Source organism: Microtus oregoni, unplaced genomic scaffold, assembly GCF_018167655.1.
Source record: "Microtus oregoni isolate MIOR12 unplaced genomic scaffold, Mior012 000013F_ref0000133, whole genome shotgun sequence".
Classification (NCBI taxonomy): domain Eukaryota; kingdom Metazoa; phylum Chordata; class Mammalia; order Rodentia; family Cricetidae; genus Microtus; species Microtus oregoni.
Window position 1 is genome coordinate 24,969,387 of NW_024543072.1, and position 12,130 is coordinate 24,981,516.

General features: G+C 42.2%; 1 protein-coding gene across 19 annotated transcripts in view; it reads left to right on the top strand.

The window, feature by feature from the left end:
• The window catches only part of Cadps (calcium dependent secretion activator), a 437,227-nt gene that overhangs the window by 110,146 nt on the left and 314,951 nt on the right, over nucleotides 1-12,130 (top strand). For all 19 annotated transcript variants that reach the window (XM_041663140.1, XM_041663146.1, XM_041663141.1 and 16 more), the window contains exon 3: nucleotides 1,619-1,951. In XM_041663140.1, the coding sequence (XP_041519074.1) occupies nucleotides 1,619-1,951 (333 nt within the window). The remainder of the gene's footprint in view (nucleotides 1-1,618; nucleotides 1,952-12,130) is intronic.

The window sequence follows — 12,130 nt, forward strand, 5'->3', positions numbered from 1 at the left end:
TGTGTATGTGTGTGCCTATGGTAGTTCCATTTTCTTTTCTTTTAATATCAAGCTTTAGCTTTATTCATGTTAGGATACTTTACTTTTATAAAAAAATTATTTTTTAGTGTATTTCTCTCTCTCTCTCTCTCTCTCTCTCTCTCTGTGTGTGTGTGTGTGTGTGTGTGTGTGTGTGTGTAGATGCATGCCACAGGGCACATGTAGCAGTCAAAGCACAACTAACCAGGAGCCTGTTCTCTCCTCCCATGTATTATTTCCTAAGTATGCACTAGAGCAGATACTTGTGCATATGTGTGCATGCATTCCACTCTCCCTTCCCCAACTCTTCCTCTCTATCACCACGTGTCTGTGACCAGACACTATATCAGGCAGTGGTAGTTGTGATGGGTAAGTTACTGCCCCTCCGTGGAGTCTTGCTTTCTCCTCTACACTCAGGCATGTCCAGCTGGTGGTCCACAGGTCATATGTGACTGAGGACAGCTGTAAAGGAAGGCCCAATACAGAATCATAGACTTACTGAAAGCATGATGAATTTGGGGATTTTGTTTTCTTTTTGGAACTTGACTGTACGGTTCTCGAACATCTGTATGTGGTAACATCCTGTCACAGCGGTGAAGGGTTGGGCATACCTTCCAGAGGAGAGTGAATCCAGTTACATTAGTGTTGCTCACTTCCGGAGCACTATCTGCTATCCAGAGACTGGAGACAATTTGAGGACATACAGAATTGCCTGTCAGTCAAGGAGACAGAAAATTAACACATATTTTCCTAATACTTAAATCCAGTTACGATAAGTATCCTTTGGAGAATAAATGAGATGCATGCACCGGCTAACATTTCAGGGCTGTATGCTAGATACTTAATGACAATGAAAACAACCCCAGTGGCAGTTAGGATCCAGGCACCGTTAAAAGTGTGCTTTTCGAAATGACTCATTTAATTAAAATACCTGTATAGAGTGGATTATTACCCCAGTTTCGAGACAGGAACGCGAAAGTTTGGGAGAGGTTCACTTAGCACAGCTCACACAGCCACTAAGCAGGAGAGACAGAGGAATTCCCTCCAGTCTAGGTACAGCCTGTGCTCTCTGCACCTGTCATGAGCTCAGTCCCTGAGGCCACCGGTAAGCTCAGTAGTCCCCCCTGTCTGCTGTAGTCTTGGTTTTCATAGCTTTATTTAGACTGAAGGCATTAAATGAAAAATCTTAGCTAAGCAATTCGCCCACGTTAAATAGTTCTTATTATAATGGATTGTGGTAGTTATTTTCTCATTGTAATGGGTGCTCATCTTTTTTAGACTTAGAGATTAAACGTTATCAAGGTCTCCAAGTAGACAAGCAGCACAATGCAAGTAAAGTACAATAGCATCCGTGGTTTCAGGTATTCACTGAGGGTCTTGGGACAATCCCCTTACATAATGGGAGTTATTGTAATATTTCTACCCTTGCTTTAAGATTTGGGCAAGAAGAAAGTATGCAAGGGACTTGTTTGAAATCTCACAGCAAGAATCTGGTCAGTGTAAAATGACTTACACTGATGCTTTCCATGATACAGGTGCCATCCAGGACACTGACCCCTTCACGGCTGACCCAAATCTCTCTTGACCCTTTCTTGCTCAGGTATTTCTCAAGAGTGACCGTGTGGCCCGCATGGTGCAGAGTGGTGGCTGCTCAGCCAATGATTCTCGGGAGGTCTTCAAGAAACACATTGAGAAGAGGGTGCGCAGCCTGCCTGAGATTGACGGGCTCAGCAAGGAGACCGTGCTAAGCTCCTGGATGGCCAAGTTTGATGCCATCTACCGTGGTGAGGAGGATCCCAGGAAGCAACAAGCCCGGATGACAGCCAGCGCAGCTTCTGAGTTGATTCTGAGCAAGGAACAGCTATACGAGATGTTCCAGAACATTCTTGGTATCAAGAAATTTGAGCATCAACTCCTGTATAATGCTTGTCAGGTAGGTGCCTCTTCCTTAGTCCTAGAATTATGGGTCAACAGAGCCCATTATAATTATTTTGGGCCAGTTCTTGATGGGAAAACACTCAAAGTCATATTTTGTAAGTGCGCTGATGACTTTATTGAGTCTATATAAAATCGATTTATGATTAACTTTATTGAATACTAGATTATAATTGTGGTTTTATCAGATATTAAAAGATTCTGAACTGTGAGCCCTTCTGGTCTCATGGATCCTATGACTGGCCTCATTACGGCTGAAAGGTAAGTAGGTCCTGTAATAATGGTGTAGCTTTGGTGTACAGGAGAGCTAGCAATCAACACTATGACAGTATTATTTTATTACATTATGACTTTATTACATTGAGGATTCTGCCTTAAAGTGGGTATTATATTCAGGGTAGTATATGCAGGATTCCTGTTTTTCAAGCTAAAAAGAGAACTAGACACAAAGTCTGGGTGTCCAGAGTGATTGACACAGAGATCCTGCTCGAGTTTGCATTGAATCATAGCCCACTTCAGTCACATCCTGAATCTCTGAGTGCATCAGAGTGAGAGATTAACTTTGGGTTCTTCTCGGTTCTACCCTCACATAGACCTGTATTTCCCCTGGACAGAGGCTTGGAGAGCAAGCTATGGAAGATTATGATTTCCTACATATCCATCTGGTGCTATCTATTCCCTCAGCAAATACTCATAGAGTTTACTTCACATGGCTTTGAGCTATTTTGTGTGTGATCCTTGAAAGCATGTTAAAATGTGTACTCCAGATGAGATCGGATGCATTCAGGGTGGTATGGCTATAGACAAACATTGTTTGTCATAGCCAGAACCTGAAAAGAATCTAAATGCCCCTTGACTGAAGAATGGATAAGGAAAATGTGGTCCATTTACACAATGGAGTACTACACGGCAGGAAAAAATAACAACATCTCGAAATTTGCAAGCAAATTGATGGAGCTCAAACCCATCATATTGAGTGAGGTAACTCAGACCCAGAATGACAATTATTATATGTACTCACTCAGAAGTGGTTTTTAAACAAAGCAAAGAAAACCAGCCGACAAATCACAATCCCAGAGAACCTAGACAACAATGAAGACCCTAAGAGACTTACATGGATCTAATCTACATGGAAAGTAGAAAGAGACAAAATCTCCTGAGTAAATTGGGAGCATGGGGACTATGAGAGAGGGTTGGAGGGGAGGGGAGGGGAGAGGCAGGGGGGAGCAGAGAAAAATGTAGAGTTCAATAAAATCAATAATAATAAAAAAAGAAAAGTACACTCCAGCTACATCCAGAGAGATTTTCAACCTGGGGCCAGCCCAGGAACTTGAATCTCAAACAAGGGCATCCCTTGCTAGTAACTTTGTTGTCCATTCCCCTGTAACAGCAGTCAGAATCACTGAGCCTTGCTCTAGTTTCCCTGGGTCAACTCTAGGCCCTGCGGCAGGCTAAAGGGAACCGCTGTAACCGGTTAGCTGAGATCTACCAGTGCAAATCTGCCTCGCAGAGACAGAAGAAACTCTCTTTTGACTTCTCACTAGCTTTGAGGCCTTGGGGTTTTGCAACCCTCATTGTGTTGATTTGAAATCATACAGAGTTAAATGATGGTATATACCTCATGCGGTAAGAGTTAAAGAACACTCCCCATTTTAAGGTGTTCATTAACTCTTGCTAGGTCAAAACTGGTACTCTAAAATCAACCATACACTTATCCCTGTGATTTTTATGGGCAGGGAGGTGAGAGCAGTACAGAGTTGATGGTGCCTGTCTTTAGGGGGAAGCATTGGATTTGGTTTTTATTTTTCCCGTTTGTGCTTTTCTACCCTTTCTAAACTTTCTGTCTTAAGCATATGTTTGTTTATAGATAGAAACAAATAACAAAAAAACCTCAGCAAATAAGTAGTGAAAACAGTAGAAAGTGGAGAAAATGTCCTTCTGAATCATTTTCTAGTCTTCAATGGCATTGAGCCTTCATGCCATTGCCATGTCCACAGTTAGCATGTCTAACGATCTGGTAAGTTTTACTATACCTGCTCAAATGCACTTTTTTTCTTGGCTCATCTTTACCTTCAGGACTAAGGCATGCAAGACCCCATCTTTGATGCACTCGTTTTGCTTTGTAAAAAGTACACTCATTAAAGTAAAACACCACTACTAAAATAGAAACCCATCCCCATTAAGCCCTCTTAGATCATGTGTTGAAGATGTGCAAGATCAGCCAGAACAGCCAGTGCTCTGACATATTGAGAGTGGGGGACAGTCTCTAATGCCATCCTCCCCAAATCATGCTACGCTGACCAGAGCAGCTTCCACCTAATGTATGCCTGAGCATATCATTTACTGTCTCCCCCCACTGCCTGGGCGAGTGCATGAGCAGGCCAGAGAGGACACTGGACTTCCCTGTTACCAAGAGTCACAGCTGAAAGATTCATAGCCCGTCTTTCTCGGAGAACACTCCACTTTACAGAACACTGCCAATGCACAGGAGCCAGGATATGGCATTGAGTTGATTTCATCCTCAGCCAGTGACGTTTTTTCTTTTTTAGTTTTACATTTTCTATACCTTTGTGTCCTTAAAAGACAAGTAAGTCCTAGGTGCTTCCAAAATGTACACAGCATTTTCCTCTTATGCTCGGTGCTTTCGAGGGAAAGCTGTCGTCTGTTTTCAGGAGCTTTTTTTTGCAAGTTTCACTGATGTCCCTCTCTGAGAAGCTGCCAGTGACTGCCAATCTCTTCCCAAAAAAGAGGTGGAATCTATGAAAGAGTAATTATATCAGTTCTGATTCAGTTGTCTGTTGTAACACGAACTGTCTATCAAAACACAGAAGTGAGGCACCGTTCCAATAATTTCCTAATGAAAGACCTTGTCTCAACCAGCAAGGTGGGTAGCAACTGAGGAACAGCATCAAAGTTTGCCTTTGACCTCCATCTGCATACGGACATACCTGCACAGACATGCACCCATAAATACTCAGGCATGTTCTCTCTCTCTCTCTCTCTCTCTCTCTCTCTCTCTCTCTCTCACACACACACACACACACACACACACACACACACACACACTTATTTTCTTAAACAAATACATACATAACTTATTTTCTCTCTCTCTCTCTCTCTCACACACACACACACACACACACACTTTCACATGCACACACAGGTACACACACATTCATCTACACAACAAGAAGAAACACACCATAGAATTATGTGCTTATGTGCTATAAGAAACAATGGTGCATTCTTACAAGTGTGCTGCTGTTGAAGGGATATGGATGAGTAGGAACGTTGTTTCTTCTGACTTCAACTCTGACTTTTGGAAAGTGCCATACTGATCACATGCTAACAGCAGAACCATCAGCAGTATGTGTCTGGCCCTCTTCAGAGCCATCATCTGTGTCCAGTGGGCCGTGTGGATATGTGAATGCTCCCGCTGTCAGGAGATGGCATTGGTCACTTATAAATTCCTTGCGTGTTGTCAGATCTATCTGGAGGACAGATGGAATGTGATCTCTTAATCTATAAATACCTTCACATTTCCAATACCGAGTTCTTCATCACTATAGAATTCTAATTCTCTTAACATTTTGTTTCATTTCCATCAAACCATCCAGCCTCTGATGGTGTGTTTTATCTTATTACTGTCTGCCTTGGACTTGATTAACACTTGACAGCTTTTCACATAGTTTATGAGACTCTGAAGAGAAACCTCCAATTATCAGGCTTTCAGCTGTGACCCAGATTGCTGGGTTGTATCATACCTCATTACGGAGTCCTTAATCTCCGCACAACAGCATAGCTTTTTCCTGGGTCGCAAGTTCCCTAAAGATGTGTTGACTGAAAATTTGCTTCTTGGTGTTGGCTCTATTTCTTAACTGCCACTTTTATTCCTGTAAGAACAATAAAGTTCTTTGTATGGAATGGTCTTACAATAAACTTTTGTTAAAATTCTTTAAAATCTTGGAATACATTATTGTAATGGTCGTCTAGAAATTCTATTTAAAAACATGCTTGTATTACTTATTCATAGTCTCAACAGACTTTTAAAGCATTGAATTGTGACCCCAGCATCATTTGTGATGGTCTAGAAACAATGTCTAGACTCCTACATTGCCACAGAATGTCCCTTGGCATGAGTCCAATGGTCTTATTTGCCCATCCCTCCCTTCCTGCTTATTTTACAAGTACCACTATGCTTGGATATTATATATGTTTGTTACATTGTTGTAACAATGTAATGGAACATCAATTTAGTAGCTTCAATGCATACTTTGTGTTATTCCTATTATTAAAACTCAGACTCTTTTCTAGGCCAGAAAACCAGATATCTCTTTTCAGATTTTCTGTTTAGGGTCTCACAAGACTGGACTTAAGGTATCACCCGGAGCCTTTTTCATCTGGAGGCTCAGCAGGGAGAGATCCTCCCCTGAGCTCCTTCACATTGGTGACACAAGTCATGTCCTTGAGACTGTATTCACAGTTATCACTGGGGAGACTCTTGCTGTTCCTGATCCCTGGGTTTCAGACTTGCTTTTAAAGGGGATTAAGCCAGTCACCCAGGATAAATCTCCTCTAAATTCAAGTGATTAAGACTTTGACATCTGCGAAAAAACTCTTCATTCTTTCTATTGAACATTGATGAGAAGCGAGTTATCAGCTCTGTCTGGGATGGGAGGAGGGACTATCACAGGGCATTTCTCATTCTGGGTCGTCCTAAGGTCGCACTGGTTGTTCCTGGGACTAGTTCTTTTGTGCACAATGTAAAAGAGGATCTCCCTGGCCTCCCTGCTGAATGGACTTCTTTAAGGGTCCTTTTGTTTCCCTTCTGACCAGGATGGTGCTCTGTGTGGTTCCATCACCTTCCTGCCCTGCACTCTCTTTTGTTTCTGAGTATCTGTTCCTCCCCCTCCACTGAAGACATTATCATGCAACCCCAAGGACATAGCTATGCAAAACAGGTATACAAATCAAACACGTACTAAAGATAAATCATGAAGAAATTATTTTAGAACAACTCTTTGTTAAGCTTATAATTTTGCCACTTGCTACAGATGAATGAAAATGCGTGTGCTAATGAGATAGACGTGCTTATTTTTACACACAAATCATTAAATCTTGGCTTAATGCTTGGTGCCACTAGACAAAGCACCATCAACGGTTATCAAAACTGATCAATATTTTGATTTATAATCGTCAGGGCTGAGAACACCGCCTTGCATAAATATATAAGACAATGCAAAATGGCTAAAATATGTTTGGGCCATTTCAGAAAGCTGGCAATTCTGTCTTAACCCAAAGCCAAATTAACTAAATAGATTCTGTGAAACTCAACTCAATGATTCAGACTGCTTTTTAAAATCAAGCGTGCTAACATAACATAAACCAAAGATGGATACACGCTGAGGAATGACATTCATAAAAGGCATAGAGGTTTTGGGCTTCTATAATTAAACCATGACGGTTCCACAGAAATCAGGAAACTCTGTAGGTAAAAGCACTGTAATTTCCAACATACAACAGTCCTGCAACTGAGCCAAAACATTTCAGGCAGTAGTTTTTAGCACTGCACGGCATGATGGTATGTTTGGGGCAAAGTTGACAAGCTATGTGTTGAGAATGAAGGCTACAAGAATGACGCCAGATTCTATATGCAGGTGTTAGAACAAGCTCGTTAAATTTGTTATGCATTCATTCATTCTTCACTATTTTTTCATTTTTATGCATTCAGAAAGCTTTTACCAGCTACGGGACCTTGCGTGGACGGGGTCACGACATAAAGTTTAAGAATCCATGCTCTAGACAATTTGAGATCAAGAGGCATAGCTTCTGATTGACCACCTTACACCAACCTCTGACATCAATATGTAGCCAAAGCCTGACTCAAGTAAACACACAACCCACTGTCAATAGAAGTCTAAATGGAGAAGCTCCATGGGCTTAAACACTCCCGTTACACAAAGGTGTGTGTGTGTGTGCATGTGTGTGTGTGCTCCTTTCTTCCTGGTTAGGAAAAGTGAAATAGTGGTCTGTGGTGATCACTCTCAATTGCCAACTCTATGAAATCAAGAATTCCCTGGAAAGAAGCCTCTGGGATGCTTCTGAGGAGCTGCCTTAGCTAAGCTAACTGAGATTAAAAAAAAAAAGTCCGCTCCCTGCAAGTAGCACTCTTCCCTGGGTTAGGATACTAAATTTTATGAAAAGGAGAAAACAAGAGAAATACAAACATCATCTCTCTCTTTCTGGCTGAGGGTGACATGTGACCAGTGACTTCAGGCTCCTGATGCCCTGGCTTCCCCACCATGGCACACCAGACCACAAGCCCTCAGTCAGCATACAGCCTTTCCTTAAACTGCTTTTGCCACAGCAAGAGAAAACAAAAACAAGGCCTGTATCCACTTCTTTCCTGATAACTGTGAATGCCATAGCAACTAGCAGCTAACAGAAGAGAGTTCATTTTGGCTTACAGCTCCAGAGGGGCAAGAGTCCGTCGTGGCAGGAAAGCCCAGCAGCAGAATCAGGAATCTGAGAGATCACATCTCAACCACAAATAGGAAGCAGGGTTTAAGGGGGGTGACGCCTGCCCTCAGTATCTCCCTTCCTCCAATAAGGCTGCATCTCCCCATAAGAATTGCCCCAAACAGTCTTACAAACTGAGTACCAAGTCTCTAGATAGACGAAACTATAGAGGACAAGTTCGCATTCAAGCCACCACAAGACCAATTGATCTATGACTTCAACCCGCCTGCCGCTAGGGTTGTATAGCATGATATAGCAAGTATAGGGTCACAGTGTTCTAGGACTGAGCTTTCCCTTGGGTCACATTTAGCCTGCCTCTCTCATCACATGGCCGATCAAAGAGAAACAGAAATTAAATCTCGTCTTTCAGAAGTCATGCTCCGCCTCTAACAGTTGTTAGCTGTTTGGTAGGCTTTCTGCTATTAAATGGCTTTGTTTATCACATGTCCTCCTGTTTTGTTAAACAGAACTTAAAGAGATCAAGGTGCATGCAGCATATGGGAAAATTCTACTCAGTTTGTGGAGACAAAGTTAAAGGCACTGCAGATGGGGGAACCGAAAGCAATACCGTTTTCAAGAACATATCATGGTTTCCCCTATTTCTTCCTCATTTGTTCCTGAGTACATAGTCAAATATTACCATGGTACCCGATGTTACCAGGAAACTAATAGCCATAGAAAGTTGAAATTGGAGGACAGAAGGTATCCTTCATGTAAGAAGCGAAGAACTGGGTGTTTCTCTGCAGACTTCCAAACTGCCTAGAAATTTCATCATCCCCTTCTGTCTGTCTCCATAAAGGAATCGTAGTGTGCTTGCTTCCTCCATCCTTTCTCGGGCACTGAAGTAAAGTACAGAGCCGTAACCAAATGTGTTAAAGAAATACAGTTGCAGAAAAAAAAAAAAGACATTAAGATGGTTTTCTACTTTTTATACCTCTTGCCAAACAACCAAGCCTCTTACATACCACCCCCCCAATCCTGCAAATTGAACCTTGCTATCTACCTTTTGAGATGTATCACCAGCCCAGACTCCCTACAACCTTTTGCCTCCTCGGTGACTGAGACCTGGAATTTTCAGAAGCCCCGTCAATGGAGCCTAATATACAAATTACATTTTGTGGTCTCGACTTTTTCTTTAAATCCCCTTCTGAAACTCTCAATAAAAATATCTGTTTCTTATCCTTTCTAGATGGTGATGAGTTCTATGCTAGTCACTTTGCTCTTGTGTGCCTGTCCCTGTTAGTCAGCTGGTTCTTTATATTAAACTAACCCCAGCAACTCAGTATCTCAAATCTGTTTGTTGCTGCTCACAAGTGTTCAGGAGACCTGGCTGGTTCTTCTGGTCACTGCTGTACTCACGGATCTCTCTTTTGCTGTGGGTTTGATGGGGATCCAATATCCATCCATGGTGTGATCTAGCATGACTTCTGCTGGGGTGGGGTCACAGACTGGATTTCTCTACTTGGCCAGTGGACAGGTTTCTTAGTAACAAAGTAGAAGAGTGCAGAGCCTCTGGAGGTCTTGTTCAGATCAGTCTCAGTACTGCTCCTACCCACAACCTATAGGAAATTGCAGAGAGAGCCAAGACCCCACATTGGAGGAAGCAGACATCATGTCATGACCGGAGGAATTGTAAATCCACATTACATATGGCCAGCCACAAAAGGAAGAATGGTTGCCACTTTTGGAATCTACCATAATCCCGCAGGCATGAGTGTTGTCAATATGTCTTAGTGTGTAACTGGTTAAAATAAATGCAGTTGTCACCAAGCCAATGGTTTCAGGATACTACGCAGATACAAACATGCAGATGCTCAAGCCTCTCATATAAAATGGCATAGTGTTTGCATGTAACTTCTGCAATCCTCCATGATACTTTAAATCACTTCTAGATGGCGTATGATTACTCAGGATGTGTAAATGATATATATGCTGCTGTTAGACTATATTGTTAGGAAATAATGCAGACAGAATATTTTGTTTTAATATTCTCATTCTGTGGTTTATTGAATCCACAGATGAAAAACCTATGGTTATCAAGGGCCAACTTTATATGTTCAACCCACTTCACTGACTTTTACTAGTAATCCTTTTTGATAAAAAAGAAAATTGAGATTCTTCTACGTGGAAATCTTTTGATTTTTTTTTTTTTGGAAATTTTATGTGTGTGGGTGTTTTGCCTACATGTATGTCTATGTACTTTGCCTGATACCCATGGATGCCAGAAGAGGGTAGAAAATCTCCTAGACCTGCAATTATAGATTGTTGTTAGCACCCATGCGGTTATGAAGAATAGAACCTGGATCCTCTGGAAGAATAGCCAGTGCTCTTAACTACTGAACCTTCTCTCCAGCCCCTATGACCAAGTATTATTGTCCTTTGAGAACTTCTAAGAAATATAGAAAGACAAGGCCCATCATTGTCAGAATGGAGAGACTGCTTAATATCATTCCAAATGCATTTCAGAGAACATGCTCGCTCTGATTCTTTTTGCCACTAAGAGGCATGCTGTTGCCCTGAGATGAGGAAGCCTGGCTTTCCCATCTTAAAATATAGGCTTGGTTACAAAAATGCCAGGATATCCTTGTGGTAAGCCGGCATGAGAGGGACATTAAGTGTGCAAACTGCACATTTCCATGGCAATAAATAGCATCCATCCATGCACATGCTTACTAGGAATCCAGCCTTTTATTTCACGGTGTTCAAGGGAATAAACAGGTCTCTGTATCACAAAGGGGCTGTTTAAAGCACAAGACAAGAAAAATAAAGTCAACAAATACCATTTCCTGTGGATAGAGATAAGGGCTGTGAAGAAAGACATGCCGACCAAGAGGGCAAAGAGAAATGGTACCACTGGAGAGTGTGTGGGCAAAGTGGCTCTGGGGTTTGACCCCCATGCTGAGGTCAGAAGGTCTGCCAGAAGACCAGCAGCTTTCGATAGAAGAAAATCTGCTAGGGGCGGGAATGAAACTCAGTGACGGAGTTCATGTCTGCCGTGGGGATGACCCTAAGCACCACACACACAGGAAAAAAGATAGCAAAGGAAAAGAATAAGAGAAGAGGTGGGAAAGGGGAAGGAAAGAAGGTACCGAGCTTGGTTTATGGAGGAGTGAGCCTGTGAGCAGATCACCAGGCTGCAGCTGAGAAGAAGCACTTCTGCTTCCCAGAGGGATGTGCAGATCACCGGGGCTGAGTTCCACGGCTGGGGTTAGTCTGAGGATAATAAGAAGCTGCTGCTGGCGTGTGAGAGAGAGTCTGACAGATCTCATCTATTCAGCAAAGAGATAAAAGAAATCACTGGCTACGGAAGCTTCTGTGACATTCTTATTCTGTTTTTGAACGTCTGCAGTCAGGAGAGGGGCTGCTAGCCCTGCTCCTTGGATTTCTGCAAATTACCCACATATGCATTATAGAATAGAAACGACTCTAGAAAGAACCCTTTCCTATTGAGTCCTTAGCTTGCCTGCTCTTTCCAACTCCGTAGCTTCTTTTAAAGTCGGAGGGAAAGGTAGCAATTAAATCTTTCCGTGTAATGACACTTAACACCTTCCATAGGATTGGACTTAGCACTGGGGTTTTTCTAAGGAATGCAATGGAAAAAACTGTGGAGCTAAAGAGTTAGGGACGTTGAAATGGAAACAATACAGATGTCCTTGGC